The sequence below is a fragment of the Xenopus tropicalis genome, chromosome 4 (assembly GCF_000004195.4).
Source record: "Xenopus tropicalis strain Nigerian chromosome 4, UCB_Xtro_10.0, whole genome shotgun sequence".
Lineage (NCBI taxonomy): Eukaryota > Metazoa > Chordata > Amphibia > Anura > Pipidae > Xenopus > Xenopus tropicalis.
Window position 1 is genome coordinate 98,956,486 of NC_030680.2, and position 22,087 is coordinate 98,978,572.

The following is a 22,087-nucleotide window of genomic DNA, read 5'->3' on the forward strand; positions in this document are numbered from 1 at the left end:
AGCCTATCCAACAAGTTTAAAGAATGATGTTATAATGTAAAGCAAATGCAATGTGTTCAGATAGCAGTGTCATACAACAAACCAGAAAATTCAAATTGCTTATTAGACGCTATGGATTACTACAACTGAAGCAGACTTTCGAACTGTTACATTAGATGAAGTTTTTGTGGAGGTCGAAGAGAACGGTTATGTAATGGGGATGGAAATCAAAGAACACTCTACATAAATGAGACAATGCTTTACAGACAGACAGTGTCCCCCTATTTTGACCATTTTAAAAACTAAGTCTTGCCATATTTGTGATTTCAGAAGGAGAAAAAATACAATATTTTGATAATTCATTTTTTTTTCAGTGCTAGAATCCCTTCATTACAAGACGCGCATACGGATACTGTATCTTTACATACTGCTCGAAGCATTATACACTGTGTAGGACTAATACAAAATGGCCAGAGGAATAGTTGGACTGACATTCTGCTAAAGGCAAAAACACACTATTTAGGGGACTGCTAGAGACAGTTACATATTGTTTGTGCAACTGACATACTGATTGAAGAAATAAGTCACTGCATGTGGAGCTGACATCCTGCTGGAGGCAATTTATACACTGCTTGGGGACAGAAACGGCTAAAGGCAATTACATTCTGCCTGTGAAACTAAGTAATAACTCCCTGCTGATCAAACCGGATACTTTGTCCCAGAAGCAGCAAGTGCCCCCAGAAAAATGTCTTTAAGTAACCAGCATGGTTACCTTCGAAATTGTGTTCAGCACATGTGGACAAAGTGAGCCCCAACCTGTGATCCCTAGCAATCTACATCATATAATGGCATGCTGACTTCAGGCAGCCCCCCATATAAGTACTATGACTATCAGGACACTCCATCATAAAATGAAACTGTGGCTGCCAGCAACCCCAAACACAAGACAGCATTGTAATGTCATACCATAAAACAGCACTGTGATGCTAAACATCTCAGAATAGAATAGTAGCATAATGCCAAGCATAAAAAATACTGTAACCCCCCAGGAAGCTCCCAGCATAAAATACTGTGACACAGTGACACCAAACATACTTCCACCATAAAATGGCTCTGTCATCCCATCAACCATCACCAATGATGAGTACAGCATGCTTCCTAGTTTCACATGAGCAACTTTTAACTCCCTGACCCTGATCCTTTGTTTTTCCTTGACCTTGCCTATTCCAAGAGTAATTGCTATTAGGCAGCAGAAAGAAGAGAGGCACAAATTAAATTGCAGCTCCCAAAAGGTCACAAATAAATTATTAAATGTATCATAAATTTCCTTTTCTGATATATACAGTATACATCTTCTTTCCTTCAGTCAAAAAGGGTGTCAGTACTAACTGTAAGGGGCATATTTATCAAAATGTGAGTTTAGAGCTTAATACAAAAGAACTCACCTACGGTCTATTCATTCCTATAGGATTTTTAGAAGTGTATTTAGCAATGGGTGAAAGTTAAAACTTTCACCCATATGCTTCTAAAAATCCCATAGGAATGAATAGAACATGGGTGGGTTTTTATGTATTAAGCTTTTGATAAATCTGCCCCTAAGGTCCAGGATATTAAGAAGGTAAGGTAATAGCCAGCACAAATGTGCTTCATGTCTAGTAATACAGGACTAAAATGTTTGCTTAACCAATGGGTTGAGTCACGTTAGGTTTGAATTTGTACAAAAATTAAGAAGAAATATTATTCTATAACATCTTAGCTTTGGAATCGAGCTCTATAGCTCAGCTCTGTTGTTAGATTTTTTTCAGAGAGATCTTGCTAATTATCTACCATTTGAAAATAAATCTCAAATCTCTTTCTTCTCTCAAAATGCATAAACAAATTCCACGCATATACACTGAATAATGTACACTGTAATACATGCATTATTTTTCACCAAGTTTAAAAATATCTGTATTGAAAATATATCTTGATTTACACTTTTGACTCCTCATCCTCATAACTTTGTTTTTTCAGCAGAAATTGATCCAGCTACCTACTTTCAGATAATTGGTAAATAAATTGAAAAGAACTGGGTCTAGTGCTGAATTCTGTGGCTCATCACTTGTTACTTTACCTCAATTTGGGAATAATCAAGTTACAGCCACTCTTTACTCTTACTTTCAGCCTTTTCTCAATCCATGTATAGATTTGCGCTACCGGGCCATTTTTCTTTATTTTATTTAGCAATCTCCTGTAAGAAACAATATTATGTGCCTTCACAAAGTCTAAATATATCAAATGCATTTCCCTGGTCCAAGCTCGTACTTATTTCCACATAGAATCTCATTAGATTAGTATGATATAACCTATCATTTATAAACCATGCTTACTGTTATCATGACATTATTGATGACAATAAACTCCTGCACACAGTCTCTTATACCAGGATGACTTTGGATAGACTTCTTCAAAGATTTCTTTCTGCAATGAATGCTTGGATCAGTGATCCATGTGGATAATGAGAGCAATGGGTGGGAGGGCAAGCACCAGGTAGGCTTTTACTATGACAAAGTATTAGGCAAAAACTGGGACATTTATATAGGGATTGTATAAGAAATAAAAGGAACATAGTATAGAATATATTTAGTTCAAGCGGCTCAAAGGGGTGTAAAAAAGTACCAAATGGCTTCCAAATGGCAAGACTTTAGGTTCACACTTTAAATTTATGTGCTCTGCATTTTAAAGGGCAGATTTATCAAAATGTGAGTTTAGAGCTTATTACATAGAACTCACCCACATTCTGTTTATTCCTGTGGGATTTTTAGAACTCACCATTTGGTAAATATGCTACCCTAAGGGGGTAAAAAATTTGAATAAACTCATTTCCACAAATGTCTGATATTTACTAAAAAGTCTGCACGAGAAAAAGTTGCAGAAAAGTTGTGAAAGTGCGACTTTTTCTAATTGTCCCTTTACTTTTTTGAATTGACGCACAAAACACCAGTGTCAAACATTCAAAACCTGAAAAGTTTTGAAGGAAAAGAAGGATCCTCCAGGGAAGAGAAGGGATATCTGCCATTGACTTCTACATGATCTTGGCAGGTTTTAGCTGATGAATTGTCGGATTTTGAAAAAAATCAGACGATTTGTATATGGCCCCCTAAGGGGCTGATTTACTAAGACACGAATTCCGACCGAATTGGAAAAATTCCGATTGGAAAACGAACATTTTGCGACTTTTTCGTATTTTTTGCGATTTTTTCGGCGCCTTTACGACTTTTCAGAAATTATCGCGACTTTTTCGTTACCAATACGATTTGCGCGAAAAAACGCGAGTCTTTCGTAGCCATTCCGAAAGTTGCGATTTTTTCGTAGCGTTAAAACTTGCGCGAAAAGTTGCGCTTTTTTCGTAGTGTTAAAACTTGCGCAACGTAGTGTTAAAACTTATGAAAAAAGCGCAACTTTTCGCGCAAGTTTTAACGCTACGAAAAAATCGCAACTTTCGGAATGGCTACGAAAAACTCGCGTTTTTTCGCAAAAATCGTATTGGTAACGAAAAAGTCGCGATAATTTCTGAAAAAATCGCAAAATACCGATCATTACGAAAAAAACGCAATCGGACGCATTCGGCCCGTTCGTGGGTTAGTAAATGTGCCCCCTAGTGTATTAATGACAACAAACAATATAATATGTGTCTCTGCAGACAAGTTTATTGTTGATTAACACCGATTTCTAAAGCCTATGAGCTTGCTTTATTTATTCAAGATAAGGCCTAAGCAAAAAGACGCCATTCAATGCTGTTTTTGTGCGGTTTCTTGGACTTCCTTTGGTTTTTATTGTATCATATTCAGCTATTTTGTTAGTCTAGTTTTTACTTTTATTTAGAGGTTGGTATGCTACATATTTTATTTCCTATGGAGGTTCTCAATTGTGTCACAAAGTGACAAATATTTAAAAAAGCACACAGCGTTTAAGGTCACCCTCATCATATTTGCTTTTTTGTGGAAGATGTATACTAAATGGAACAATTGTATGTGTACATTTTTCACTCCAAGGATAGTAGGTCCCATTATAATGGGCTGCTGAGATTCACATGGAAAGGCTTCCCTTCATGAAAAAATGGCTTTCTAACTATTGCTTTATAAATGGATCTTGACATAATCTGTTTTAGTTTCCCCCTTTTTTCAGTGTGTGGATAAAAGGCAGACCCAGATTTACATTTCTTTAGAAAACTAGGACACCATACCTATATTATTGCAATGCTTCTTCTAGGTTACTAGCATATTACTTACTGCATCTTTTCTTGATCAGCTTATCCGCTGTGACAACTTTAGAAATAACTTTTTAAAAAGTAAAACATCCTAAATGTCTATTCTGCTGTATTCCACCACCATTCTTGTTTGACTAGACATTGTAGGATCTTCTCCTCACTGTATTTGACAAGTACCCATCATTAACAGGACTGCAGTCCCAAACCATCTGCTACATTAGCTGTTACAATGGGAATGTGAGCCATACCAAACACTTGTGCCGCTATGTAGCTTCCAGGCACCAAGCCATCTGAAACTTGTAAATGGATGATTCGCAGAGACTGAAAAATGTGGCAATGCAGTTACAGTCAACTAAGTAAACAAAGGGGCTGATTTATCAATGTTCAAATGCAAATGCTTCGGTTCAAATTTTAAGTAAAACCCACAAATTTGAATGATGGTTTCCAGTTTAAGGTTACTGTACATGGCTTACCCCTATAATAGTTCTTATAGAGGTGTGCCAGTTAGCTAGGTTTTTTACAGTAATATCCAGTCTTTAAAGGAGAAAGAAAGGTAAAAACTAAGTAAGCTTTATCAGAAGGGTCTATGTAAATACAGCCATAAGCACTTACAGAAATGCTGCACTGACTTCTCTGTCAAAAGATTTCTTGTGTCTGTAATTCATGTGCCAGAGACACGCAGCTCTCTGTGCAGGAGCGAGGCATTATGGGAACTTTCTTTCCAGAGCTCAGCATTTTTTATTCCTGTTTGGCTTCTGATCATCTGTACAGGTGAGATATGGGGAGACTTAAGGGCACTATTGAGACAACTGAAGGTATGCCTGCAGCTTGAGATTAACTCTTTATTAGCCTTTCCTTCTCCTTTAAAAGAGGAGGAAGGTATGATTACTTGGGGAAGCCAAAATGTTTGGCACCCCCCAGTGATTGTAATCACTGAACTTCAGGCAAAAAAAACAGCAATTTCACTTTACGGCGCATGTGCCTGCCCAGGTCCGGAACATAGAAGACAGGAAGAAGAGGATTGCATGTGCGCAGGTACCCCAAGCTAGTGCAGTTTTCTGCCAACTGGGGCACCGGCCTGGGGTATAATGTGATTACAATCACTGGGGGGGTGCCTAACATTCTGGAGATTTGATGTTTTGATTCTTTAACTGGGCAACCTTAATGACTTTTATTACATATGTAAAAAATGTAAAACTTCAGCATCTTAAAGTGTGATTTCATACAGAAGTCAATGAGCATTTTTTTCAATATGAGTTTTTAAAAATTTGTTGAGATTTTATGGACCCACTGAAAATGCTCAATAGAATGCAGATTTGCTGCATTTTAGTTATTGTAATTGTTTCATTTTATCAAGTTTTTTGTATTCAAGCTTTTTTTAAATAAATAAGGACACATTTCAGTTTGTCAGTTTTAGAGTTTATCCATTCATTAAAATTAAGAGAGCGACCCTATCAATTGCTGTGCCATTATATCATTTTGCTAATCTGATGGGACCAATACACCTGTGACTTGCACCTTTTCCTTTCCCAGCTGACCACTTGTGTAAACCTGATTATTTCCAACTACACTATTTAATCAATAGTCCATAGTCTAATTAAACCATTTGTCTTTCATACTTTAGGTAACAACATTAGCTAACATTAGATCTGCAAAAACAGAAGGCTGGCTGACCATTGATCCCTATCAACAAATCATGATCCTTCCTATGTATTTCCTCCATGTAGAAATCCAGCTACTCAACACTTGACAGTTCATTTGTAATCAATATCCAGTCAACTGACCCAGAAGCCAATCACTTTACACTCAGAAACAAGGCTGTGCATGGCTTAAACAGGACCAAAATCCACCAGATTTACTGAAAGTAACAAATTTTAGTCAGTCTGTTTCACATTTGTATAGATATTGTATTTTCTGTTGTGCTGGAGGTCTAAGTGTTAATTGGATACACAAACACAATCTCTAATAAAAAGCTGGTATGTATACAAGTCTTTCTGTTCTGCACTGACAGTGCCAGGAACAAAGCCAACTCCCTGCCGTCTAGTCATATTCTCTGTACAACTTGTTAGCCAACTGACACTGACCAAATACACTCACTCATTACATCAGGAAAGAGGGCATTTGAGGTCTGTACGAAGCTTGTGGGAACCTTTGTATAATAATAACCAATCATAAGACTTTACAAATAATTAACAATATGCAATAGAGGCGGCCACAAAATCAAGTGTATCTCCTGGATCATGGTACAGCTAGAACATTACTTCTTTTTCATTACTGATAGTATTGCTTGACATTGTTCACATACTTGCTTGTTCAATAGAGTTTATAATATATATATATATATATATATATATATAATAGAAAGAGTGCCGCACACAAAAAATTCCAATGTTTCGAGCACAATCTGTGCTCTTCCTCAGGGACAAACCTGGTTGTACCTGAGGAAGAGCACAGATTGTGCTCGAAACATTGGAATTTTTTCAATAAAACCACTTTTTCTTTTGTATCAAGTCCCTATGTGTGCGGCACTCTTTCTATTATATTTTTGTTTTTTGACCTGCACCAAGGGCATTTGGACTTTTATAGGGTGTGCTCCTCCCTGTATACTATATATAGATATATATATATATATATATATATATATATATATATATATATATATATATATATATATATATATATATATATATATTAAGGGGAAGATTTACTAACAGTTCTCATTTTTATTTTTTTATTTTTAAAGTAGAAAAAAACCCGTTTCCAGAAATGTCTTACATTTACTAAAAAGTCTGAACAGAAAAGGTCTTTGCTGGAAAAGTTGCAGAAAAGTCTTGAAAAATCAGAATTTTTTGACTGGTTGCACGAAAACTGCAACTTTTTTTGATTGTCACACAAAAAACCAGCGTCAAAAACACAACAGTTTGTAACACAGAGAAGAAATGAACAGGCACTTTTATTTGTCCTCCCTAAATTGTGGTTGTCATTGGCTGGTGCGACACTTTGCACTCTCCCAGTGTAACACAAACATTTGTGCGTTTGCAGCACAGCCAGGCACAAGCAGAGTTTTTCTTTGCATATAGAAAAGATTGCATGTTTTATAGTCTCAGCCAGTACACACTGTACTTATTACTGAAAAACAAAACAATTTGGAAAATTTGAGTTTAATACATAAAACTCACTGAAATTCAATTTATTCCTGTGGGATTTTAAGAAGCATATTTATCAATTGGTGAGTTCACCCACTGATTAATACACTTCTATATATCCCATAGGAATGAATAGAACGTAAGTGAATTTTTATGTATTAAGCTCTAAACTTATATTTGATAAATCTGCCCCTTTGTGACAACAAAAAATGCCTCAAGTAGGTCTTTAAAAGAATTATGTAAAAAAGAAAGTATACGACTGTCTAACAAACAGTTCCATATTGTGCAATGCAAAGTTGTATTCTTAATTCTGCACATTTTTACACACACCCAACTCATTTCTGGTTTTGAGAAAATATGTATAAATTATTTTCTACATGTATGTCATGCCTGCTACGTCAATAAATTTATCCAGGCTCTAGCACCTACTAGGCCTGCCAATATTAATGGAGCAACGTTTCATTCTGGTTGCTAGAAGATAATCAGGTAGCAAGGTTTGCATCTGCACAGAACAGATAACTTTTTTTTCACTGAAGTCAAAATGATTTCCTTCCACCTTTGCAGATAAAGTATTACGAAGAGTACAGTATATATTTTTTTAGGTCATATCCTGTAATAACCTCCTTTCTAGCCTACTTGGAGCGTTCCCAATTGACTTAGATATGATTGCTTTAAAAGCTTTGTGGTCATATTTGACAGCTATAGGAAAATATATGCACATTCGTGAATTATTTATTTTTTGCAGGCATAAGCTTTTTCCAAAATCCCTTTCCTTGTGTGCATAGTTTGCCACTGCGCTAGTAAGAGCTCTGAGTGACTGGGACACAAGATGGCCCTTTAGCATGAGAGAGGCTCCCAGGTTAATATTATAATTAATATTATTAGCATGGTTATTTAGGTTCAGAAAACTTGTCATCCCAGCGGTCATGATAAAGATTTTCGCCTGTTGGGGTTAAGATCCCATTGATTACATTTGCCAACATATAGAGCAGGCTTTATTGTAATGATTGTTACAATCATGATGTGTTGCATATAATATTCTTTCTGCATCTGAATCCTTCTCAAATTATAAATTCTGTTCTCTCAGTCTGTGCATGACCATATTCTACTGCATCATGCTTTTGTTGCTGATGAACTTATCAGGGTATCATTAATTGGCAGTTATGGCAATGTGTTCTTTTTCATTGGGTTAAACCTGCACTAGACAGGAGACTCATGACCAGTTGTATACCATTGGTTTCATTCATTATTGTAAAGAACCTCTTTCCTGTAAGGTTTCAGTCATAGAAAAATTGTCTCAGATTGGCATTTCAGTCCCCAGCATTCAAGCATTGCCACAAGCACATATACTCTTTTCATTAATGACCAGACCACTGACCCATGTTGTTGACTTGCTTATTCTACTGGCCACGTTTGCTGTTCATTGGTGCGCTTGAGCTGCTGCAGCTATTTATTATCAGAGGCACATGTGGGTCTGTATAGTACAATGCAGGAAATTCACCTAGATCTTTCTGTTTTAAATTAACAGATCTTTATTTGTACTGTGTGGGTTTTTGAGGATGTCAGGTCATATGGAGCACTAAAACACTATTTTGCCTAGTCCTGCTCTTAATGGCAAACGCCCATACCTGGTGCACTCTTACCTTCCAATTTGTGCCTGTATGTTACCCAACCACTTAGATTGTAAGCTCTATGGGGCAGGGACTTCTTTCCTACTGTGTCTCATACCACATGGCACTTACTCCCTTTGTATTTATATATATATATATATATATATATATATATATACACAGTATTTATTTATTGTATTTATTTATTATATCACTTGTCCTCCCTGTGTGTAATTTTGTATTCTCCAATACTGTACAGCGCTGTGTACCCTTGTGGCGCTTTATAAATAAAGTTATACATACATACATACAGTACATATGTATTCAGACTTCATTATCTGTCATTGGCACATTGAATACTATTGCAACACATTGTTAAGTTTTGTTTTTTTTTTCTAGGTACTAGGGTCTTCAGACTCAATTTGATTTCCAGCACAGATTATCAGTGTTGTGCTTGTGGGACTGGTCACCTTTCAATGTTTTGTGTATCTACACAAAGAGCAACAAAAGCAAGACACTGTTGTGCCTCTGTCCCCAGAACCCTATGTTTGGCTCTCCAAATTACAGATATATTCTTCTAGTCTCTCATGGGCAACAATTTGTATAATGTGTAGGATAAAGTAAAATCAAACCAATAATTTAGAATCCAAAAATTGTGAGTTAGAGACTGTGGAGGAAAAAACATGTTATATGTTTTTATAAAAACTATATTTGAAAATAGTAAGGTGGTAATATAATAGCTGGGGCACAGTTTGCTTCTGCCAATAGCAGTTAGCATTTCTGGCTTTCTGATAGGTTGCTCTAGTGGGTTACTAAATATTGGTGCTGATTATCTTTTTATTTTGGTTTTTGATTAAGATGTATTGATCATCTGAATATGAGTTACACATGTACATTTTGTGACTGTGGCAAATTCATAGCCCTGCAATGCATTTATATTCAGAATTGTCTTTTCCCCAAATAGGAAAAAACCTCAAGTTTGTTTTGTACCAAATGTATTTGAGTCAATGAGCATGTTTTATCATGCCAAATTAATTAGAGTTAAACAGTGTTTTTTCTCAAGCCAAATGATTTGGGGTCAATGGACATTTTTTCCTGTTTCTTTCCGATAAAAAAAATCAAAATAGGCCACAGAGGCCCAAACAGCCCCCCCACAGACCCACTAAATAGTGACTGTCTATGGCATCTTACAGCAGCCATTTGCCATAATAAAACAAATAAATAAAGATATACATCCACAGATTGTCAGTTTGGGCCCGATGGAAGTGCTATCAGCTTGACTAATCGTTTTGTTTATGTCACCCAGATATCTCATAATAAAGCCAGTTCTTTCAAGCAACAAAGAGGTACTTTCTTATGGTTACAACTGATTATTTTGATCACTATTTTGATAATAGCAATAATGTAACTCTCTAACTCATTCTGGCCATATTTTGTATATTATCCTATAAGTTACAATGAAAGGTACTTGCAATGGAATGTGCTCAGATGTGAGTTTATGCATGAATCTAATTTTTGTTCCACAATACGTCTTATATGAAATGCATGTAAAGCAAATCTATGTATTTCTTAATCTAGACAGTCTCCTCTGCACAGTCATAAGGCAGCCCAATTTTGTTTGCTAACTATTGGCAGATTTATTTGATGCAGTTTAATACCTCACTTCAATAAAACTGTCCAAGAGGAAACTAAAATAACTATGATAAGAATAATAAAACATAGAAACAAAAACAGAGGCTGCCCAAGCTTGTCCTTTACAATTAGGAACCTGGCACTGGATGGTTTATAAAATGCAATAAAGTTGATAAATCCCAAAAGTGCCTAGGCTGAGTACAATCCCATAAAACACTACTTATTTATATGTGGCTAGACCATTGTAATGTTAAACAGATGAGCAAACGTTTTTCTCTCTTCAGTAAGCAGGATAGATTATTCATGGTAGCTATGGATAGTTCAAAATCCCAATGTAATCACCTGGATTATATAGGCCTAATGGGAAAATAGAAAGCAATTTACAAATGAAAAACAGCTTCTCTGCATTTGATATTAGGAAACGTTGTTGGGCAGGAGAAGTAAGGCAGCAAGAGTGCTAGGCAGGTCAACAAGACGCCATTCTGGGGGGTGGTAACCTACATATTTTTTTCAATAATGACATTTGCTATTTACAAGATGTGCCATGTCAAGGACCAGATGTTGTAGTGAAATAGATTTAGTTTTACGGTGATGGGTGGTTCACCTCAAATTAATATTTGCTCTCATTACACCAAAATGTGATGATTAATGATTTGCAGAATCACTTGCAGCCTTTGCCTTTTTTGCATATAAGCAAATTATCACTTTGTAACAATTATTTGTAGTAATTATTCATTGTAACAACTATTTGTAGTAATTTGCCATGTTTTTTTATATCCACAATGTAAAATTTCAGCCTAACTTGCAAGATTTATCCTCTGAGCAATTGTTCCTCATGCAGTAAAATGTTTGCAATTGTGCTTTCACATTTTGATGTATTGGAAGTAATTGGGCTAAAAATGATCAGAATGGTGATTGAGTAATATCTGGTGATTGGATTTAAAATGACATATGTGATTTTTAGGCACACGTCTGCTGCAGCTATTGGCGCAACCTGCTGTAGGAATGCTGGTATTTGTGCCACCTTACAAGGGTTGGTAGCTCCAGGGTTTCCTGTGATAAAAGGGTTCACTTACATGTAATCCAAACAAACTCATTTGGCCCAATGGCTCTTGGCAAAAATACAAGAGTGTGTTTAGGAGACAGTACCTTGAATGGTGTTATATATGTGCTAATAACTGCATCCATTTTGTACAACCGCAATTGCAGCTGCAGTGGTATATGAGCCTCTTTTGTTGCTGCAGTTTAAATGAGATAACTAAAAGCACTTGAAATGATGAAGTTAATTCTTACTCATTATATAAAACTTTAAAACTACACGAATAGACAAGAAGCATAATCATGGATCCCAGATGATAATTAGTAAATGATGCATATGTCAGAATATATTGCACAATGCAACAAATCTCTTTGCAATCAAGAGCAATTCTCTTAGCTGGAAAATAACAGAGATGGACTGGCGTGCTCATTATGGGCTACATAATGTAATGGCAGAAACATATAGTACAGTAACACACTAGCTCACCCTATCTATTTCCTCTCCCCTTTCTCTCGTTTACTCTATCAGAGTATGAATAAGAAAAAAACCTAAACATGAGAGCCTGATATTCTGCTGCCCAAACTAGGGTACAAGATGGAACATAATAACTGAGCATGAAAATACAATATTGGGTGTAGTTTAGTGCCCATTTATCAACATTCAGATTTTCATGATTTTAGAGGTTTGTAAAACCAAAGCTATACCCATCTCGATGAATGTCATTCAGAAAAAGCACAAAACCCACAACCCTTTTGTACAGTCACACAAACAACAGCAAAAAAAACCCCAAAATTCTAAAACAACAAAACAAACAAAGGTCTTCCAGTTGTAAAAGGGACATCTGAACATGTTTTAGGTGTATGGTGTATTTTTGCTTTCCAATTTGTTATGGTTTTGTTGCATAATAAATTGCAAAAAAATCAAGTTTTTTCCCATTTCAAAGTCATATTTTGGCACAAAAAAATCACTGATGGTGGAAAACAAAACAAGCTTTAGTAAATGCCCCCCATTAGTCTCTACTCATAGGGTATACAACTTGGCTTGTAAATAATGTAACTAATCCATTATATGGATATATGTATTAAGTGCTTTATTCATATAATTATAAAACACGGGGGCCCACATTTATCATAATGCCACAAAAGCTTTTTGTTTTCATTAGCAGCATCATTTAAGGGCAAGTTTAGCTGGAACAAACATTGTTGTCCCTGAATTACGGCATTTATTAGGCAATAATCAAATTCTCTTGGCCTTAGCCTGCAGCATTGTGTTCCTTTTGTGCATGTGTATGGTCAGCTCAAAGTAAGGTAAAAACCCTCCAGGGCCCAATAATGCCACCTTGCCACTTTGGCATTGCAGTCAGGCATATTTTATTCAGCATTAACATCTGCTCTTGCACAGGCAGGGTAGCTAAAATGCACAGTGTGAAGCAGCTTACACATCCCATGCCATTCAGGACCTTTGTCTGATGTAAGGCACAGGTGTCTTTGCCAAAAAAAAACGCACACGGGGAGGATTAATTAGAGAATGAGAAAAGCTATGTGCTGTGACAAATGAAACATAATAATCAACAAAGAAACACAAAATAATGATACATAATATAATCATTATCGCTTTCTTGAAAAAAGTCCCTTAATAAACCTTTAACTTTACATTTGATTTGCATATGTTATTTCTGTACTCTCCGTATTTTATGACTATTTGATCAGTTGCTGAGGTTGGAAATAAAAATAATACAGATAAACCAGAGTGTTGTGTTACAGATGGTAAATTACACAACTAATGGGCATATATTAATGGCCTTCTGCATTCAGATGCACCATGATCATTGATTTCTGGTGTTTCTTTCACAGTTTCCATTCACCTGCAAAGAGTAAAGCACTTTCCCACAATGCTTACATGCTACTTACTGGGCTATAACTGGTAATCTGTCTCTTCTGCATTACACTGCCATATTTTCCTTTCAGCAGCATTATTATTATTATTAACATTTATTTATAAAGTGCCAACAAATTCCGCAGCGCTGTACAATAAGTGGGTTACATACACTGGACATACAGAGTAACATATAAAGCAATCAATAACCGATACAAGAGGCAAAGAGCATTCTTTAAATCTGACCAAAAAATACAGTATTCGAAATTACTTAATGAGTGGGCCACTGTAAATATACCTGGGATTAACGATGAACAAATCTGTCTCATTTCACCAAAAAAATTTGGGAAACCACAAAAAAATTCCCTAATAGGCAAAAAAAAAAATGAGCATAGAAATAAATGGGCGCTTTTCTGTGGATTTAGTTTATACAAAAAGCATTGAAGTCAATGTACATTTCTTCCACATGGCAATTTTTTGATGTGGTTTAGTGAAAAAATTCATCACAAAATGCATTGTAGTCAAAGGGCATTTTTTTTACTGCTTTTGTTGCATTTTTATTTTTTTTTTTTGCCTTGGTTTAGAGAAAAAAATTTGCAGATGGTGAAATGCAGAATTATGCAGCAAATCAAAGTCTGGTGAAAAATTTCACTCATCATTACCTGTATGCTAGTGTTTCTATAATATTGTGATTAAATCTATAGCAGCACTTTTGCACTACCAATATGTGCTTGTTTATCCTATGCTATCCATATGACTGCCAATGGTAAAAATCATTTTGATGTCACTTACTATCTAAATCGCTGAGGAATCTGATGGTGCTATATAAGTAATATACTGTATATATATCCCCTTATAAGCTCAGCATATCACACTCTGGGAGAATAATAGTATAAGAAAGAAAGAAAGGGAGATCCACATACCCTGCTTACAAAAGAGATTCATGCTAGAATTTTGAATTCAGTTAATTTGTGCCCCATGGACTTAAGGAGTTACATTTACCATCTGTAATAAAACAATGACAAACAGATTTATATTTCTGCTGCAGGTTACTGTAGCCATTTATCATTTTGGATAGGTAGTATAGCTTTGCCTAATGAAGCAGTGCATAAATAATCAGTTACTACAAGTAAGATAGAACCTAGCAACAAATGGGAATCCATTAATACCACAGAATTTCATGTACAAAAGGATTGCACTTTATCTAAACTACGGCTTATTCAGCTCACCATCTTTCTACTTTAGAAGGAATAATGTGACATGCTGTGTTGCAGAGTGCAATGTGTGTTGTGTATTGTCAAAGTTTGCTCCATCAGTAATCATATTTAGGTTATTTTTTGAGTATCCTTTATATAATGGCAATATGTGGGTGTTTCCCTCTGCCGATAATGTAATTGTGTGATGCATTATTCTCTGGCGTGTAATAGATTATTAGAGTTTGTTTAGGTTATCGGTACATATATTTTGCTCGTTTATAATAGGAGCCTTATGCTATGTTTATGTAGTGTGACACTATTTAATTTCTTCATTTTATAGGCAATGAATTTAATGTGAGAGGAATACAAGTTTGTTGTTCACCATTGTGTTTTACTTTCGAAGATGTGGCTCAATGGGAAAAAAAAGTCAAAATCTGAAATGTCATTTCTCAATTTTTTACTCGGATTTGCAAGATTAGCAATTTGCTTTAAAAATGCATAGTCTAAATTGTATATTTTAATAGCCAATACCAACCAATCAGAAATTAGTTTTGGTCAGTATGCTGGTGTTAATAAATCATCTCCTCAGTTCTTTAACCTTATCCTTCCCTTTTTTAATTTACCTGCGCTAATAAATTAACTTTAAGTATGATGTAAAGAGTGCTATTCTGAAACAAATTGCAATTAGTCTTTAATTTTTTATTATTTGCAGTTTTTGACTTGGAATTTCAGCAGCTATCTCATTGCTAGGTTCTAATTTTAACCTATATACTAATCTATGGGAGACTCTTGGGTTTCTTGAAAAATAATATGGATTAGGCTTTTGGGGTGTAATTTTGAAAAAGGCCACATTAACTTATCTGAGCATATGGTGTTTGAGTTGGGGCAACTCACAAAACCCCCATGACAGTGTACCTCATCTTGGAACATGGGCATTACTTGTTTGGCAAAATGTTGAGGATATTTGGTACACTGCTACTTGTCTGCAGTTTTATGAGACAGGAAACTTTTGGTTGTTAGTAATGGGGACAAAACTCTTTTTTCTGCATAAAGAAAATGTCATTATCAGCTATTATCCAATTAATGGAATTACTGTTAAAAGCAGTATTCTGCTGACTGTTTATATTCTCTGCATTACTGGTTCTGATTTCCGAAACAATGTAAAAGAATTGAGCACCTGAGTACCAGACCTGGAGGAGAAATAACTTCTGCTGCATCCTTTTAAGAGTTAAATACAAAAGGGATGAACAAATACAGAAAGTTATCCAGAAAGTTCCGAATTACGGAAAGGCCATCTCCCATAAACTCCATTATAAGCAAATAATTCTAATTTTTAAAAATGATTTCCTTTTTCCCTGTAATAACAAAACAGTACTTGTACTTGATCCCAACAAAGATATAATGAATCCTTATGGGAGGCAAAACAAGCCTATTGGGCTTAAGCTATGGAGATACAAATTACAAAAAGATCCCTTATCCGGAAAACCCCAGTTCCCGAGCATTCTGGATAATAGGTCCCATACCTGTACTGTTTTTAAGTGCAATCACATTAAACAATAACTGTAAAAGTACTGTGTTTCAAAATGTTAAGCCACTGAAAACTAGAATTCATTATGCATAAAAGCAGCCTATAAATGGAGATCACCTATAAAAGAATGTAGCCAAGAATGAAATAAAATGTAAAAATCTGTTTACCTGACATGGGCACAGGCAAACTGCATATGACTATTAATAACAATATTTCCAACTCTGGTTTCAGAGAGTAATGTAAACTAAAGCCCACATGACCCTGAGTGTTAGACTATATATTCTATGTACAATTAATTAACACTATGGAGCTTCTGGATAGTTGATTACATTTTGAACATGAAGGTTTGTTTATTGATTTAGCTATCACTCAGTCATATGCCCACATGTCCTGGATAAAAATGCTTGAGACAAGTAAGCAAAAGATTCCATTCCCTTGAGCAACTTCCTATTCATATGAATGGGAAATGGACTGCCTATTGCAGGGGCTGATGCTGTGAAGTGCAGCTGTGATGTGAATTGCAATTGGATGCATGTGGGGAAAGGTGTTTTGACAGCAGTGGTTCTCCTTGAAAGAAATGTGCTGGTAAAAACCAGTGTGGAATAGGCTTCAAACAGCATATTGGGAATAATTTTGGTCTGATACATGGCATAATAGGCTGGTTGTTTACTCAAGAATGATTGAATCACTATGTGAATGTATGGAATGTATATCCATACATTCACATAGTGATTCAATCATTCTTGAGTAAACAACCAGCCTATTATACCATGTATCAGACCAAAATTATTCCCAATATGCTGTTTTGCCACAGAAAATTGCATGAGAGCTTCAATTGCTAAATTTCACAGCCCCTCCGTGGTATCCCAACATATGGGCTTTAGGCCAAATATTTGTGTTGGCCTTATTGAACCCATACCATGGATGAATGGATTATGTCATTCACTTTATGACCAATAAGGATCATTACCTTTCTGACAGGCTTACATATATTTTATAAGACACAAATAATAGGAACGTCACTGGCCAGAATAACATTACAACACTGGGAAACCACCCTCACAATTGTAAACTAATACAGTGAACTTTTGGCATTAATCATTGAAAAAAATGATGAAATAACTTGCAAGAGAGTTACTGGGCCAAATTCAGTTTAATGAGAAAGTGTTATTTTATGGTTTATTACATAAACATATCACATAAACTCAGTTCCAGTTTTTCTAATAGACTTTCATAAAGTTTTTATGTGATAAACAGTAAGATACATTTTTTCTCATTGAATTGCATTTGGCTTTATGGGAAAATCTGGATTTGAATGAGGATATAAGGTTTTCATTGTACTTCATTGCAGCCAGTAATGCTAAAACCAACCTCTTACATGTTCTTATGAGTTTAACATACTGGGTGATAGAAATATAAAGGACTCAAATTTGAAACAGCAGACAGACTTACATTTCTGATGGGTAACAAATACAGAGGAAGCAGAACCATGAAACCACAGTATAAACAACATCCATTTACATCCATAGGAACAATATTTTTCTGCAAAATATCTATCATAGTATAACATACTATTGGTATCTGTTGGTAACCAATAGAGGCAAACCAAAAGTGTGACTATAGTAGTAAACTGAACCAAACCAGTAGAGTCTCCTCAGAACAGCTTATTAGCACCACATATTCCCTTCCTTTACAGCAGCATATTTGCACCTGGGCAGATACCTATGGACACCAATTAGATGTTTGATTTCATTGTTCTATTTGCATCTGGTTCAAAAAAGCTAATCACTGATTGGTTGCTGTGAGTTACTGCCAAGGTATAAATTTGCCCAGTGTTTATAAATGAACCCCAGTATGTCAAACCTGCAATAGCCCAGCTGTTGTAAACAACAGCTCCAAGTCATGGGATTCCAAAAAGGCTTGAATTTGTCATTCCCTGTTGCCTTGCTTTGCTTCTGAAGTAGACAACATTTAATTTACTGTACATTTGTGACAACAGCAAGGGATTTGACCCAGGCATGGATCCTTCTGGTTCTAAACCAGTTTACTAGTTTACCAGTTACTATATATGTCAGATAACAGTTAAGTTTCCAGCACTAAATGATTCCCATGAGTGCAGTCTGGATATTCTTCATTAGAGCACTAACTGGAGGCTTTAGATACCTGAAGTGTGTAGGTGAGCAATGCACAATATTGAGACTCATGTAAATTTTCTTTTCATCTTCCACACACCTCACAAGCAGCTTTTCAACACATCAAAGAGACATTAGAGCAGATTACATGGATCTGGCAAGTTATAACATGTAGGTATTATAACTATAATCATAAAATAATGGTTTATACGTATTTGTTCTTGTTTTACTGATCCATAAAAGTGCAAGAAAAAATGTTCATTTTATTTATTTATAGCAACTAGTCACACCTACATTTTTCAGCAAAATTCAGGAGAATAATGGAATCCTGGGAAATATCTAGAATGGCTTGCCCAACTATAAAGATAATTATTAAAAAATGTAAAATTGAATTTCAGTAAAGGAATATGTTTAAAAAAGACAGATAATTGATGTTTTCTGAAAGTACATGTGTGGGATCTGTTATCCAGAATGCTCGGGACTAGGGGTCTTCCGGATAAGGGATCTTTCTGTAGTTTGGATCTCCGTGCTTTAAATTTACTAAAACTCATTTAAACATTAAATAAACCCAATAGGATTGTTTTCCATCCAATAAGGATTAATTATATCTTAGTTTGGATCAAGTACAAAGCACTGTTTTAATATTACAGAGAAAAGGGAAATTATTTTTTAAAATTAGAATTAATTGTTTAAAATGGAGTCTATGGGAGATGGCCTTTCTGTAATTCAAACTTTCTGGATAATGGGTTTCCGGATAACGAATCCTATACCTGTATTGTATTTCCCAACTTCAAGTATCACTTTAAGGGGGGAATGTAATAAAAGTTGCAAAATGAAACGACATTTGCATAAATATGGAATAAAAATTTGTATTTTGCAAAGTGATATTCTTTGTTGTTATTGCATTGCAAGCTGTAATTGCACATAGTGCACTTTTAAGGTGTGCTTGAAGGAGGTATACTCTTCTGGCAGAAAAGTAACTTTGTGACAGTTTGGCCATTACATAGGCATCTTTTGGTGTTCCAGGAAAGAACTACAGCTCCCAGTATCCCTCTGTGGGTACTGGGAATCATATTGTAATTCTGTAATTGAAGGGTATAGTGTCTGTCTTGAGCTGAAAGTTCTGCCCAATAAAAATATCAGAAACAAGCTCTTAATTTTAATTGTATTATTTTATTAACTAGCATTTACAACTTTTAGTGGAGGAAGACATAAGAGTTTCGAAAAACATTTGTTCCTCGGTGGTAATTTTTCCTTAAACTGTGTTCTTCACTTACCACACGAGTTATTTTATTGTCAAGAACTACTATAACAAAAACTAAGATGCATTCATAAATATAAAGGGATGAGTGAATCTGTCCGATTTTGTTTAGCCAAATAATTTAGGAAACTACGAAAAATTTGTAAAATGCGCTAATGCACAACTTTTTTTTATACACGCAACTTTTTGAAAGGCAACCACAACTTTTTTGACAAGACCACAACTTTTGTTCCACTCCAAATACTTTAAAGTCCATGGGGTGTTTCTTGGCAAAGTTTTTGTTGTTAATTTTCCCTGCAGTTTTGCAAAACAATTTGCCAATGGGGAAATGCAGAATTTCACATCAAATCCATGCCTGCCCAAAAAAATCACTATAAATATATGTAAAAAATGTAAGACACTAGAACCTAAGGAAACTAATAGTAGGCATAATAATACACTGAAGGCCTATTTACCAAGCCATGTCACAAAAAATAAAACAAACATTTTATACTATTTCATGTAAAAGCTGCTGGGAATTTGCATTTCCCTCCCTCCTCAGCTAACAGTTGTGAAGCTGATTTGCCAAATTACTGTTTTAAAAGGGGTTATTATTCTCAGTTGGGAGACAAGAAAAAAGGACTTTTCTGTTTTTACCATTGTAAAATGTAGGTATTAGTAACAATTAAGTTTCATTCTCCTTGTAGACAATGTACACTAGGTCATTGACCCTCTATACTGTTAAGATGTGATACATTAGTTGATAAATTTCTCATCAGCGTTACTAATTGTGTGAGCTGTAATAGTTACACTGTGACTGACTTTTGTAAAGCTAAGAGAGCATGCTCAGTAGGGGCTGAAGCTACAGCAGCCGCAGACAATAATCAATTAATGTATGAAATAACTGCTGCTGTTAGGAAACTTGAGGGTAAGAAAGTTAAACCTATTAAAAGATTGGTTAATTTAAATAAAAACAGTAAAAAATAACCAACTTAAAAAGTTTTGTAAAAGTGTACTGCCCCTTTAAGGAAGACATTTATTTTAGACATGTATTTGGCCATTGTATGAATGATAACTGATATGAATGACCTTTGTACCTAGATATATTAGAAATATAAGCTAATCAAGCCAAGCAGGTAGAGAGCATGTCATGTTTTACTAGGCCCCAGACCAACTTCTATCTGCTGAAGAACTTCTTAGGAGGCAAACTATTCCCACTCTAGTATGTATTAAAGAAACAGAAGTCTTATTAAGTGTTAGGAGTGCTTAAAAACTTCATTGGCAACCTGCCCAGGTAGCCTACAAAGTGGCCCACATTATCAAATTAGTATTTGTCCAGTTTACATGCCAACAGTCAATGTACCAGGTGCTATGAGAAAGGATATGGACTTCCAATTCTTTTTTTTTTTGTGCTTGTTATACCAGTTACAATTCACACATACAGGCACAATGGAAGTGCTTTACAGAATCAGTACTTTCTAGCTTTGGTACTTTCCAGATATTTAATAATGACAGAACCTGCAACACAGCTGTAACTCTGCTTTGCTTGGAAACCTACAGTGCATTGGGCTAAAGAAGCAGAATGGTCAGCTGAATAAGGTAAGCATTCTGATTTATGGCATAGCTAATAAGGTGTATGAGTGGGGTACTGTGCATATTATTATCACCATTCATGTTTTCATTTACACACTGTTTTGGCCTTCATAAGACCCTGCAGTATATTTCACATGCTTGGAGGAATGAATGGGCATCTTGAATGCAAACAAAACATATACTATGTCAAAGGTGCTGGATGAGGGGGTCACACTCACCCAACACAAAGTAGGGCAGCTCTGTGTTCTCCAAGTCATCAGCTACAGCAATTTCCCCTGGGAAGTCATTCCGGACAGAGAAAAGCAGCTTGGGCTCAGAAGCAGAGGGACTATGCATGATGCTGAGGTCGTTTTCCCGGAGAAAGGGGAGAGCAGACACTGTGATGCTCTTCATCTTGCACTCCATTTCTCTGGACGAGTCCTCCTCCCCACTACTTCTTGATATTAAGAGATAACCGGTTAACAGCATCCAGAAAGCACCGGCAGGAGCCATCTTTGGTCTTCCACCAGTTCCTCCTCTGTCAGCCTGTGCCTTCACTGCAGGAACAAGAACACAGAATCTGTGTCCTCCAAATACACTGTTCCTAGCGGTGCTCCCCCCCCACACACTGTATCAATTAAATCTGTGCTCCTCTCGCTCCCTGAATTATTGGCTCATTGCTGAGCTGTAGCACAGTCACAATGACACACGGCAGCTACACTGGCAGCAATGAGATGCACATGTAAGCACAGGGGATGTGTTTTGCCTCCACCAGCACAGAGCTATAGAAGATTTTTTTTACAAGACTGCAAGCTGTTTCTATTTCACTGTTTTATTCTATTTCTTTCTTAGGAGAAATACTTATTTTTGCATGCATACATGTGTCCAT

General features: G+C 35.8%; 1 protein-coding gene across 2 annotated transcripts in view; it reads right to left on the bottom strand.

Moving 5' to 3' along the window:
• Positions 1-22,087, bottom strand: part of astn1 (astrotactin 1) — a 180,802-nt gene that overhangs the window by 158,180 nt on the left and 535 nt on the right. Inside the window, exon 2 of one of the 2 annotated variants that reach the window (XM_012961336.3) lies at positions 21,438-21,755. In XM_012961336.3, coding sequence (XP_012816790.1) covers positions 21,438-21,711 — 274 coding nt within the window. In that variant the 5' untranslated portion in view covers positions 21,712-21,755. 2 annotated transcript variants of the gene reach the window in all.